Source organism: Aquarana catesbeiana, linkage group LG01 (genome assembly GCF_042186555.1).
Source record: "Aquarana catesbeiana isolate 2022-GZ linkage group LG01, ASM4218655v1, whole genome shotgun sequence".
Taxonomy (NCBI): domain Eukaryota; kingdom Metazoa; phylum Chordata; class Amphibia; order Anura; family Ranidae; genus Aquarana; species Aquarana catesbeiana.
In genome coordinates, this window is record NC_133324.1 from 387,541,305 (window position 1) to 387,555,836 (window position 14,532).

At 40.8% G+C, this 14,532-nt stretch overlaps 1 protein-coding gene across 7 annotated transcripts in view; it reads left to right on the top strand.

The window, feature by feature from the left end:
- The window catches only part of NMRK1 (nicotinamide riboside kinase 1), a 56,581-nt gene that overhangs the window by 40,623 nt on the left and 1,426 nt on the right, over positions 1 to 14,532 (top strand). For 2 of the 7 annotated variants that reach the window (XM_073634194.1, XM_073634177.1), the window contains one exon: positions 3,319 to 4,187. The exons of 4 other annotated variants lie outside the window; for them this stretch is intronic. In XM_073634194.1, coding sequence (XP_073490295.1) covers positions 3,319 to 3,338 — 20 coding nt within the window. In that variant the 3' untranslated portion in view covers positions 3,339 to 4,187. Of the gene's footprint in view, positions 1 to 1,318; positions 1,981 to 3,318; positions 4,188 to 14,532 lie in introns of those variants that run through there. One more of the 7 variants, XM_073634186.1, reaches the window with a different exon arrangement.

Genomic DNA, 14,532 nt, shown 5'->3' on the forward strand with positions numbered 1-14,532 from the left:
GAATTCAAGGTTATACATGAATTTAAGTAATTCCTATAGAGCCAGACCTGGAGAATTAGGGGTTCTTCCATGTGCTCAAATTGTTTACAAATTTGTTTTAAAAAATCCAGAAGTTATGCCTGAGATCTGAGTTAACAATCATTCCCGACAGGTGAATGGCAACTGGGTGCGCAGATGCAAGGCCTCAGAAAAGGAGAACCAGATGTTTTAAAGTGGTTGTTAACCAGGGGTGCCCAACCTTTTGTAGAGCGAGGGCTACTTAAGCGACTTGGTAACCGGCCGTGGGCCACAATGAGCAGAGCAGGCGGATGACAGGTCCATGTCCACGCTGCATATGCAGAGCAGACACGAACACAGCCCACTCTACTGTATGGGCTCTCCTATCTGCCCTGATACATTTTTTTTTTTAGCGGATCAGATTAGAGGTAGGCTGGTGTAAACTAACCCAAATCTGTTTACATCTGCCGCTGCATAGGGGTGAACGGAGGGTCCGATTGAGTCTGCTTGAAAAGCAGACAGGCGGACCCGATCGGACTAATCTCATGAAAGGGGTTTAAGGCTGCTTTCACGCTGATGCGCTGTGGTGTACCCGCACTGCTGGTGCAGCACAGTGTACCTGTGGCTTTCCTGCAGGTTAGCTGCACTTTGCCATAGAATTCTATAATATCTTGCAGGTGTGGTGCGCTTTCAGAAAGTGCACCACACCTGCAGAACGGAAAAAATTGTTTTGTTTCAATTCATTATTTACATAAATTTGTTTAGTTAAATTTGTTTAATTCGTTTTCGAAATTTGTTTTGTTTATTCTTATTCGAATCTATTCAAATTTTCTGGATTCAAATAGTTTTCGAATTCGAAAAGTTTTCAAATAGTTTTCATATAAGAAAAGTTTTCGAGTTCAAATAGTTTTCGTATAAGAAAAGTTTTCCAGTTTGAATAGTTTTTGATTTGTTTTCCAATTTCCAAAGAGAATAAAATAGAAAAGAAGATAAAGTAATAGAAAAAAAATAGAATAGAAAAGAATATAACAGAAAATAAAAGAATAGAATAGAAGCTAATAGAATAGAATAAAAAAAAATGGGATAGAATAGAATATAGCCATTACAGAAATTATCTCTATTCACAATACTCACTGTCTAATGGAATATATGCACGCTAAGGCCCACCTTCAATCCCCCAAATTCTACAGAAACTGGGGTCCTTGGCTCGATCACCCCAAATGCCTATCTCTCGACTAAACTGTCATCCCTCTAATAAGTTCCAACCATTGCCTATCATTTGATAACCCAACAAAACCACCTTTCTTTTATTTCTATCTAGACTATAACATCTCATGATACAGACAACACCGTTTTACACTACGTTACTTATTACTTTATTCATGCCTTTTACTGTTCGTGAAATGCCTAACGTGATCGGTAAGATTGAAATAGTTGGCAAGTTACTGTAAGCCCACCATGTCTTCCTTAACGCACATTCATATATTGTTTAAACTGTTTGTTTTACCTATGAACAATAAGTCATTTGCGGCTGTATTACTTAATAAACTTTGAATAAAGCTTCAGTTAAAAAAAAAAAATAGAATATAACCATCTTTTGAAATGCTAATAGAAAAGAATAGAATACAAAAGAATAGAATTTAAAAAAAATATAGCATAAAATATAAAGAATATAACCATTTTCCAAAATTCAAATAGAATCAATTTTAATAGAATAGAAAGGAACAGATTAGAATAGAAAATAATAGAATAGTATAGAACAAAACAACAGAATAGAAAGACTATAACCATCTTATAATTCTAATCTATTCTTTTCTATTCTATTGAAATTTGAATTGATTCTAATTGAATCTTGGGAAACGGTTATATTCTTTCTATTCTATTCTACTATTTTTTTAATCCCATTCTTTTTTTATTTGTTTATTCTATTCTATTATTTTCTATTCAAAATTCAGATTTCGGCAGATTATCTGTTGTTGTTTTCTATACTATTCTGTTATTTTCTATTCTAATCTATTCTATTCAAATTCAAATTGATTATATTTGAATTTTAGGAAATGGTTATATTCTTTCTATTTTATTCTATTCAATTTTTTTCTATTCTATATTCATTCTCTTTGGAAAATGGAAAACAAATTAAAAACTATTCGAATTCGAAAACTATTTGATTCGAATTCTACTTTCGTCTGAAGTTTTTTTTTCGTTAATTTGATAATTCAGATACATTCCATTTTCCAAAAACTGAAACTGCGTCCAAATTTCAGTTCGGAACAAAAATGAACTGCGTATGTCTACACCAAACCCACACATAATAACAGAAGTCTTTGACTCAGTGCAGGTAACCCGCAGGTGCACCGCACTTAGCACTTACGGATCAACTTGAAAGCAGCCCACTGTAGCTAGTGTACCAGTGAAGAGAACAGATATGCCCATTGCTGTTTGATTTTAATAAAAACTTACCTCAATCTTCACTTCTTCCTCAGGATTCCTGCAGGTATGGCTGGCTGTTGCTGTCCCCCAGGCGGGCATGGCTGGCTGCTGCTGTACCCCAGGCGGGTATGGCTGTCTGCTGCTGTCCCCCAGGCGGGTATGGCTGTCTGCCGCTGTCCCCCAGGCGGGTATGGCTGTCTGCCGCTGTCCCCCAGGTGGGTATGGCTGGCTGCCGCTGTCCCCCAGGCGGGTATGGCTGGCTGCCGCTGTCCCCCAGGCGGGTATGGCTGGCTGCCGCTGTCCCCCAGGTGGGTATGGCTGGCTGCCGCTGTCCCCCAGGCGGGTATTGCTGGCTGCCGCTGTCCCTCAGGTGGGTATTGCTGGCTTCCGCTGTCCCCCAGGCGGGTATGGCTGGTTGCCGCTGTCCCCCAGGCAGGTATGGCTGGCTGCCGCTGTCCCCCAGGCAGGTATGGCTGGCTGCCGCTGTCCCCCAGGCAGGTATGGCTGGCTGCTGCTGTCCCCCAGGTGGGTATGGCTGGCTGGCTGCTGCTGTCTCCCGGGCGGGTATGGCTGGCTGCTGCTGTCTCCCGGGCGGGTATGACTGGCTGCTGCTGTCTCCCGGGCGGGTATGACTGGCTGCTGCTGCTGTCCCCCAGGTGGGTATGGCTGGCTGCCTGCTGAGAGAGAGATGTGGATGGTATTTTTTGTACGATTTTCTGATCATGTGTATGGGCCTTTAGTGTTTGGGGTAGACCATCAAGCATACAGTATGTATACTGATTACTTTTCTGCACTTATTTGACTTTTCAATTAAAATACTGTATATTCACAGACATGTAATTGCTACTTTTGTTAAATAATTTATTTAATATATATTGTATTTTTTTGCAGCTCAGCAACTTGCATCTTAATAAAAAGATATGGAAGATGCAAATTTGAACAGCGGCACACAAAAGAAAACATTTACTATAGTACAGTGTTATCAGATGTCAGTTGTACTCACAACAGACTATAACAATAGTACAAGACAATCGATTTACCAATGTGATATTTTTGTATGACATTAAGGCCTCATGCACACAGGACATTTTGCAAACTCACCTAGAAGCCTTTCCTCCTGGCAGCAGTGTTTTTGCAAAAAAAAAATCCTGACACTTGTAAAAGTGTCTCAGGCTCCATTCACATCATAGTGTTCCGTTTTGCGGGCGGAATTGTCGCGATTCTGCCCATGATATAGAAACGCCGCAAATCGCGGGACACCCTTGTGATCCACGCTATTTTGAATTGCAGCAAATCGAGGTCCGATTGTCGTCCGACTAATCATGGTAAAAACACACAAACAGAATCACAGGACGCCCGACGCCCAAAAGAAGTTCTTCTTTTGGGCATCGGGCGTCCTGTGATTCTGTTTGCACACTTGTACTGCGATTTTTGTTATCAATCTTCTTTTTATTAAATTTTTTAAGAAAGACAAGTAATACACATCATACCATCTTCAAAAATACATACATTAAAAATTCCTTTTACATAATAAATAATCTTAATAATACCCACTTCCTCCTGTTTCTATAGAATCATCTAACTAAATTCCTATTACTCATACATACCTCAAAACATTCATTTCCTATTGCTCATAAATACATCTAAACACTCAAAAAAAAAAAAAAAAAATTCCCCTTTCTCTCTTCCTCTCTTTTTTCCTCCCCTTTCTTCCTTCCCTTTCATCCCATATCCTTCCCATTTCCCTCCAATTATAAATACTCCATCAATCTATTCGAGGACCAAAATTCCTCCCATTTTTGCCATATTTCTGGCATCTGACCCCCTACATACCCTTCTTCTCTTATCTGTTTTTCCATATATTCAATTTCATTCATTTCACATATCCACAGTTGGCTTATTTGTTTTTTTCCAATTTCGTGCTATAATTGTTCTAGCTGCAGTTGTCATGTGGTGAAGAATATATATTTTGGTTACCCTTATTGTATCTGATGTAAGGGAGAACAACGAGGTGCTTATATTTGGACTCCTTTCTACTCCTGACACTTTCTGATATATCTCAAATATTTTGTCCCAGAAGCTCCTCAGTCCTTGACAACGTACCATACATGATCCATAGTCCCTCTTTCTACCTTACATCTCCAACACATTTCTGTATTAACTTTGTTAACTATATTTAAAGCTACTGGGCTCCAATACCATCTCATTGCGATCTTATTTCTTTCTTGATATTTATTTGCTATAGATGTTTTATGTATTAGTTCAAAGATTTTCTCCCATTCCTCCTCTGATGTAGGATTTTCTATTTCCTTTTCCCATTTCTTCATTCCTACTAATTCTCTAAGGGAACCGGAGGGGAGTAATAAGTTATCTTTGATAATTTTTTAGTTGGTTCTTGTTCCTCTACTAATATTTTTTCAAATTTTGTTTTTGGTCTATTTATCAAAGGTATTTTTTACTCAATGAATGTCTTTAATTGATAATATTGTAACCATTTGCTTTTATATTCAGGCCCCAAGTCCTGCATTTTTGGTAGTTTACCATCCATGTACTGCGATTTTACCCCAATTCGTCGGGCGAAAATCACAGCAAAATTGCGTTGTGTTTTGGTGCTATTCAAAATAGCGGGAATCGCAAGGGCATCCCACAAATTGAGACGTTTCCGTCTGCAAAACAGAACGCCATGGTGTGAGTGGAGCCTCAAGCTTTTACAAGCTTTTAGGCACATTTACAAACATCAAGAGCTTGGGCGTTTATTCATTTCATTGGCCAGAATAATAATTTATTCTGGTCATTGAAATGAATGAACGGTCAAGCACTAAGCTAGATGCATGTAGACACATTTAGATGCATTTTGTTTTTCTGCCAAAACTCTGTTACTCCTGGATGCACTGACAGTGTTTTTTTTTTTTACCTGCCTCTAAAAGCTCCTGCCACTAAAGGCTGATAAAAGCCTATGTGTGCATGGACACATAGGCTAACATGCAAGGGAGTTTAGAGGCAGGGGGAAAAAATGCCTGGCGCCCCTAGAAGCAGCTGCAGAAAACCTCCAGTATGCATGAGGCCTTCAACACTAACATGGAAGCCATTTATGAGAATTATAACATTTCATATTTTTAATTTTATTAAATCCACTTTATTAAAATACTAGCCAATTTTCTTTATTAAAGTGTCTTAAACCAAATATATTTAATTATATCAGAGCATACAATACATGCATTACCAGCTATTGCAAATATGCACTATTTAAATACAACATGTATTTGGAGCACAGGTCACAGTGCTGCCACAATTGCCAGTATAATGGTGTATAACTGCAATTTCAAGAGGCCTTCAGCATCTGATCTTGCACCTCCTATTGTGCAAATGTGTTACTGTACTCCAGAGCTATGTACTGTGGGGCTCTTATGCTGATTTCCACTGTTTGCATGGCTTTGTATATTATTTTTTTAAATCAGGAAAGTGCAAAAAGTTTTACAGTCCGTGACAGTGCAAGTCAATATAGACTAATTTTACCAACAAAGGTAGTGTCATTCTTCACATGAACATGAACATATTGATATGCAAATATTAACAGATTCCACTCCAGTGCTAAGCTGACGGTATGACAGTGTAGACAATCCATGTAGACTGAGGCCCAATCACCCAAGAACAGCTGTCTTATGCACAAAACAATCCTTTAGGGTCTATTCGGACAATTAAATACTCTCCGATAAACAAGTTCCCTGGGGCCTGGAGTCCAGGGATATCCAGTCACATTCCATACCCTTTTTCGAATTTGCCAGCAATGCCAGGGCAGCCCCTGCGTGTATAGATGTAGCTTTCCAAGAGTAAAGAGTTGCCTATGGAGGATACCCAAGACTTTTGCGTGGGAGGGTCGGGGGACTTCCACATTAGTAAAATTAGCCTGAGGGCATGAAAGAGTGCCCTGCCCAAGGCTAGCCTAGGATGTTCCTCCTCAACAACCCCCTCCAATATATTTAGTATACAACATTTAGGATCCAGCAGAATTGTCACCTTAAATACCGTATTTAGCATGTCTACTACCTGCTTCCAATAGAGATGCAATCTGAGTCATCGCCATAGTAGGAGGATTAAGTCCCCATGGTCTCTTTTACATCTGTGACAGTGATTATATCCCATCTTATATAGCCGCAGGGGAGTGTAATGAGAGCGCAACAGAATGTAAAGTTGAGACAACTTCTGGGCCACATTAAGGGAGCAAGTTGCCACAGCCTGATACACCTCCTCCCATTGGTCACCTGTCAGTGGTCCCAAATCCCTCTCCCAGAGTAATGTCGCCTTACTGGGGTGCCCTTTATGGAATTCTGACAATAGTATATTATAGCACTGTGAAATGAAGCCTTTAGTGCTATCAGCCATTTGAATTCGATTAACAATAGGTGTGGGAGATAAACTCCATTCATGCATATTACCCTGTGCCCTAACTGCATGTTGTAGCTGTATATAGTAGAGATGCATATGTGCAGGTAGCGAGTTTAGGGCTTGCAGAGAGGCAGATGATAGCAGAACCCATCCTTAATTCTGTGACATGTTATGTATTCCATATATCTTTGTCAGAAGCCATGTAATCAGGCCGAGACAGTTGTACAGTTAAATCACACTTGTTTAATAATAAAAGTAAAAAGAACAAATGTAGTCAAAACATAGCCAAAGTTCAGTAACCAGAATGGATAGTCAGCCAAGCCAGAAGTCAGGGATCAATGTAGTGGAACAGCAAGCAGGATCTGGAGCCAGAAGGGATGTCAGCAAAGCAAGTCTTGAACAGGATCGCAGGAGATAGTTTCTGTGATGTTGACCAAGGCGAAGGCAGAGATCATCTGGGGTGGACAGCTTAAGTAGGCAGGACTGACGAGCAGGATCATCAACAGATGAGTAACTGGAGAGATAAGAGCTGGCAATTAGCCGACAGCTGAGTGGCCAGCTGTTAGAAGGAAGGGCTGAGCCCAGCCCTGACAATCTTCCACCTAGCTCCATGTACTAACTTAGCTATCTCCGAATACTTATAATTACGCCATATCGGATTGTACTTTGTGTACCCAGTGACATGTTGTAGGTATTTAGCCTTGTTCCATATTTTTTTCATAAGGCCGTAGGTCGGTAGGAGTTTTTGGTTGGCAAAAGGAAGGGCCTCAAGACCCTCAGAAACAAACTCTGAGTTTTGGGAAGCATAACCCAGGTCCTAGAAGAAAGATGATCCCCTGCAGGTTGAGTGGCGGCAAACCTGGGGCAGATTAAGTGCTGTAACTGTGCCGATACACAATAGAGCCAGGGTTTGGGATGGGCAATGCTCCCCCATCCTTAGGCCATTGTAATTGTTCTAATTTTGATTCTCGGCAGGTGATAACCCCACAACAGAGTTCTAAAAATAGAGTTCACCACCCTAAGGTTTTCAGTGGGACAACAGTGGGGGAATTGTGTAAAGGGTAAAGGAGCTGTGGCATTAGAATCATTTTAATTAGGTTAATTTTTCCTGAAACTGATAGTGACAATTTATTCCAAATTTTTATTTTGTCCCGGAATCTATTTAACAGTGGGAAAATGTTCAATAAGCAATAACCTAGAGGAGAGGAGGTAACATATATCCCTAAGTACTTGAATTTAGCCATAATGGTTATGGGACATGTAGGAGTAACTGGTTGTGGAGCAGTGCAGATTTCGTCCAGTTAATAGTCAAGCCAGGGTATGGGCATGACTGCTTGTAAAAACACAGTCATATTCCCGAGTAACAGTAACATGTCATCTGCATATAACTTGTATTTTTAATGGATGTCGCCATATTTAAAACCTCTGATCCTAAAGGAGGATTGGCTCTTATAAGGGTTGCTCGTGGCTCCATGGCAAGAGCAAAAAGTAGAGGGGGCAGGGGGCAGCCCTGCCTTGTTCCTCTACCAAGGGTGAATGGGGGAAGAGATCCTATCCATTATTCTAATAGAGGCACTGGGTGCATTGTAAAGGAGACGAACCCATGATATGAATTTAGTTCCGAAACCAAATTTAGTCAGCACTAACCATAAATACTCCCAGTCAACGCTATCAAATGCCATTATTGGCATCAAGAGATAGCAAGGTCCTGTTGCCCATGTTATTTGCGGGGGTCTGTCTTCGCAAATTAACTGCTGTGGACTCTTGAGGCGTAAAGCCTGCCTGATCTTGATGCACTGACGATATAACCTCATTCAGCCTAAGGGCTAGGACTTTTGCCAGAAGTTTTACATCACTCTGGAGCAGAGAAATCGGCCTGTACGAGCCTGGATCTAAGGGGTCCTTACCCGGTTTTAATAGGCGAACCACCAAGGCTCTGGACATGGAGGCCAGAAGGCGGCGCGCCTTCAGGGAAGCGTTTAGCACCTTTAACCGCTTCTGCTCTCACACCTGTTTACTGGACCAGACCATAGTTTCACATTTTTGTTATGTGTCTGTTCATGAGTCTATAACTTTGTAATTACTTATGATAAAAAATGTATACATATATTGTTTTTTGAGGGGAGAAACTGGGTTTTCTTTTGACCCTAAAGTCCTCTGAGAATTCTTCCTCCACCAACACCGATCACTCAGCCTACTCACCAAATTTACATGACTCCCATTACAGGAGTCATATGCAGCAAGTGGATACTAGATGTTCCCGTTGTCCGTCTCAGTGACTCCAGGACCACATAGGAAAGACACCCACCGGATCTCCGGACATCAGTGGAGGGATGCAGAAAAGAAACAGTCTCCTGTGGTGAAGTACGTAGGTCTTTTATCAAAAATAATTGCTAAAAATCCACTTTTCAAGTGTACAAATGTTAAAAAAAAAAAAAAGAAGTGGAAGCGGGGACACCGTTCTACGCTCCACCTCCGTTCCACTATGGGCGGAAGTGACGTGTCACGCTCGACCACATCTAATGCATTTCGGACAACGGGAACATCTAGTATCCACTTGCTATATATGACTCCTGTAATGGGGGTCATGTAAATCTGGTGAGTAGGCTGAGTGATTGGTGTTGGTTAAAGAAGAAATTCAGTCACTTGATTGTCGGATCCATTAGATCATTGCACCTTTAGCTATCACTTGAAAGTTTTTGGACTATTATTATTACACATTTGAATGAGTTGGACACTGCACTTGACTATCTGCCACTCACTGGAAACATTAGGTGGCAATCTCAATACACATTTATTTTTTTGCACCTTATGTATTTGTATAACACATTTGTATAATTCATCCACTAGGGACATCTAGTGGTTGTTTTTTGATATTGCATTTTGCACTTTATAGAATATTTATTTACAGGGTGCACGGTTCATCACTAATTTCCACTGAATAGGTTTTAACCTCGCAACGAGCAGCCCCTAAACTAATATCAATATAAATCATACTTTTACGCAGGTAGGGAATAACATCTAGTCACTCCCCTACTTACACAAAATTGAGAAGGGACCTGTAGGGATCGTGACCTCTGTGGTTGGTAGAGCGAGGCATAAAAATCTGTGAGCTCTTTCATAATTAATTCAGGGTAATTAAAAACCCTGACAGATTTACCTCTAATAGCCCCTATGGCCAGAGAAGCCTGTTGGGATTGGACAGTTTTTGACAGGAGACGGCCAGTCTTATCCCCCTCCTCAAAAAATGCAGCTTTATTGAAAAACCTTTTACTTTCCGCAGCAGAGGAATGCAGCATCCTGAGCCAACATCCAGGCCTCCTGAGCGGAATCAGTAGGCTGAACAATATATATGCGAGTTCAAGTTTTCCAACCTGATCCTCCATGCAGGAGAGTAACTCAAAAGATCTCTTTTTTACAGGCTGGATTTCAGCAATGAACATCCCCCTACTGTTTGTACTGTTTTGAATGCCTCACATTTTTGAAGAGGGTTATGAGGCATGATCATGAAAGAAATTGGTAATCTGGTGAGCAATACAGTCATGTGATGTAAATACCTGAAGCCAGTAGGCATTGAATTTCCAGGGCAGCCTAGGGATGTCTGTCAGAGGGCGGACAGCAAGCTCTGCCACCAGTGGAGAGTGGTCGGATACACCCCGAGAGGGGTATTCAGTTTTGGACATACGGCCAAGCATATGAGCATTGTCCACACAGATCTATGCAGGATAATGATGAATGCGTTTTGGAAAAGCATGAGAAGAGTTTAGTAGTAGGAAATTTAAAGCGCCACAGGTCCAGCAGGCCAACCTCCAACAGAAATCTACCCAGAACCATACCCCCAGTTTCCCCAGATGGGTTAAAGGGGGGTGTCGATCCAGGATAGGATCAAGGTAACAGTTAAAATTGCCCAGTATCAGTAACGGGAGATCAGGTTTGTCATCTAAGTAGGTCATTAGAATTTGCAAAACATCTCTCAAAGATGGGGGAGGATATATATAAAAGCTAGCACTGCAGTCAAGTTGTAGAGTTTACAGTAAATAAACACAAAGTGACCCTCTGAGTCCACCTAAGAGGCCAGTTCCTGGAACACTAGAGATTTGTGTATCAGAACACTGACACCCAGAGAGTATGCAGTGCGAGTGTCCTGGAGTAGTGTAGGCATCGTCACCAGAATCAGGTGGGTTTCTTGCAAGCTTACTGCAGCTGGGTGGAACTTCTGAAGACCTGTGGAGATCATAGTGCGCTTTAGAGGGCTAGTCATACCCCTGACATTCCATGATATTATGGGTACCGACATTTAAGCAGCATTATGTAATACATGAAAGGGGAGAACCAACATACATCCACGGGGCTGTCTACCGACCAGAGTATCTCCTGCAGGTGCCATAGGCTGAGTAGCCCGGGTAAAAGGTACATAGCCAATTGGAGCATGGGTGGGTTGTGGAGCCACAAATCGAACTGTATAAATAGAACATATGTGGACATAAATTCCTGAGAAACGTCAACACAAAAGTCACAAACTGAATAGCACAACTGCTCTGTGTGGACTGAATGCAATATACCAGCAGTAGTACGGTAAGTAAGAAGGATGGTCTTGACTCAAGGCCAGCATCGGCCAATTCAAAAGTGAAATGCATCAACAAAAAATATCAGAACAAAACTAAAAACATAAAACCCATTACAACAGGAATGCATTCAAAATAGCGAACGCACATATTGCAGGTAATGACAAAAGGAAGGTACTGTTGTATTACTTTCGCTTTTCATCAATACTGATAATGGATCCCCAGTCGGAGTAATTGTGGAAATGTGGAAGAAGAAACAGGAGCTCCCATAGGCACAGGAAAAGGAAGAGCAGACATCTCCTGGAATATCATTCCTCCTATTCAGGGGGGTATTTGGTCCTCCAGATTGCTGACACGACTTTCCACAGCAGTGGTTCTTTCTCTGATTTTTTTGTAGATCTTGAAGCAGTAGGGAGACTTCCTCCCACAAACCACTAAAGTGCTCTTTAAGATCATCCACAGAGGCAGTGCATTTGTGCACTTAATGAGGGCTGGGATGATTCCTCCATGTCCTGGTCTGGAGTTGCCACATCTGTGCCACATAGAGCAGTAGGGACTTTGTTAAGCTCATGCCGAGCCTGCATGTCCTGCTCTGCGGGAGGGGAGGAAGCAGGATCAGCCTGTGTAGCCTGAGAGTTTTTGGGCATAAAAGAGTATTCCCGGGCTGCTTAGCAGAAGTTTTACTCACAGGGTCATGCAACCTCTCCCTAGGTCCGTGCTGTGGCTGAAGGGTCTGGGCGCCATTTTGTCTGTAGCCTGCCTAACAAATTGAAGCTGAACTCCAGCTAACAGTTTATAAGCAATTACAGCAAACAGTTTGTTCCTTTTGGGATAAAGGTTTTAAAAAATGAATAAAAGCTGACCATTGTAAGCACTGCCAATGGTAAATGGTTGTCTTAAACATAACATTTTACTGCCAATTTGTCTGGACAGCTTGGTCTGTAAAGTAAATTGAAAAATAAGGGGAATACTGGCTGGATCACCAAGTAAAAATAAAGTAAAAAGCCTAAAAAAAGGAAAACTAATAGAGGCACCATATCTAAGAATAGGTGAGGTGCAATTTAATATATTTTTGTTTTTGGGTTTAATACCGCTTTAAACAGAATAAGGGGCACGGAACCCCCTCGGCTGCACTGTTCATGTAGAACCAGTAGTGCTGAGTGCTGCCTTATGCTGATATGCCTTCTTGAAGAATGCACAGAACTAATCTACTTCATATAGACAAGTAGTGAAAGCAGACTCTTAATTAAGTAATTAATTATTTAAGTGCTCTATTACAAGCCCTATGAGTAAGCACGGTTTAGCTTAAAATGTGTAGGGGAGTTTGCAGCTTTCTGTACATTCCCCCTTTAAGAGCAATAAAGAATTCATGCAACAAACTCCAGTTTGATACCGTCATCCGATTTCTAGTTATTGTAAACAATGCAAATGCACCAGCTGTATGGCATTGGCAAGCGTGGACCCACCTGGAGCAGCACTGTCTATATTTCAGTAAAATCTGTATTTTTAGCATTGCATGGAAGAGATTATATGTAAGGACTGAAATGCACAAGAGGCAAAGGGGTCCTGTAGTTACCCTACTCCTCAGCCCCAGAGGTTGGGTGATGCTATGGTAGTTCTTCCACTGAAAGGAGTAATCTGTAGTCTATCCAAAAATGGACCCCGTTATAAGACGTATTGTAAATTTCATATAACATAAGCAGAATACTGACACAACCCTAAAATGTGAATGAGTCCTCATATAAATGGTGGTACTACAGATTCAGTAAGCTGTTCGGAAGAGTGGACCCACAGATAAAATGGGGCTTCCTATGGGGGAATACTCCAATGAACAGAAGATGCTATAAAGACTTATTTTTATGGGCAGCACTTATTTTTTTTATGAGCAGCACAGTGGTGTAGTGGGTAGCACTCTCACCTACCTGCCTGGAGTTTGCATGTTCTCCCTGTGCCTGTGTGGGTTTCCTCCGGGTACACCGGTTTCCTCCCACACTCCAAAGACATGCTGGTAGGTTAATTGGCTTCTGTCCAAAATTGGCCCTAGTATATGGATGTGAGTTTGGAGACCTTGGATAGTGGGCTCCTTGAGGGTAGGGATTGTGAGTGTGCGATGTATGTGTGGAGCGCTGCGTAAAATTGACGGCGCTATATGGGTACCTTAAATAAAACAGGGATAATTGTAGACACGCACACTCACTCAGGTTGAACTGGATGGACTGGTGTCTTTATTCAACCTTACTAATTATGTAACTATGTAACTGTAACTTAGGAGTAACACTACATTGAACCAAAGTTGGACATAAATGTTAATGTATTGCTTTAGTTGACATGAAATAATACACAGATTGTGAGCTGTACTTTATATATACTGTACAGTGTAACAAAATTATACTTTGTAAGTTTCATTTACTTTTTTAATAAGGTTCCCTTGGTTAAAATAGATGTAAAAACATTTGCTTTTTGCACAAATCTGGGCACTTTTTATATTATAAAACACTACAACTATAAATATTAAGGAGTTTGTACTGTCTGCCCTCATATTGTAAAGCGCTGCACAAAATGTTGGCACTATAGAAAAACGGTATAATAATATTAATACACATACAGTAAGTATGAGGGTTGCTTCACTAGTGGTAAAGAATAGTATTTAAGTATAAAATTTACAAATTTAAGTGACAGGGTATACACAAACCAATTATGACCCATGTGACTACAGGACACATCTCATCTGCTCTCCTCTTGCCATGGACACCCAGTCCCTGCCAGGCCAATGCAATGTTTGTAGTTTAAATTGGAGTCTAAACGGGGTGGTTTTAATTTTCATACTCTTATGCATTTACATGCTAAATTATCTAAATATAAGATTGTAAAGGATGAGGAAACTGAATTTTTCTAACTTAAAGATGTATATATAAAAAAAATCAAAATTCCATATGTTGACCTATTCTTCCAACTCTGTGCTAAAATAGATGCAGGGGGGCTTTCAGACGCATATTTTTGTGCAGGACTGTGTGGTTTTTGATTTGGACAGAAACTAATGACATATATTGGTTTATAAAAAATACAATTGTTTTGTTGAGGTTTTGACAGTCTTTCCTTTCAAACAAAAGACCTAAAGCAGAACTAAAGTCCAAAGTGTAATGTTAATGAGGTC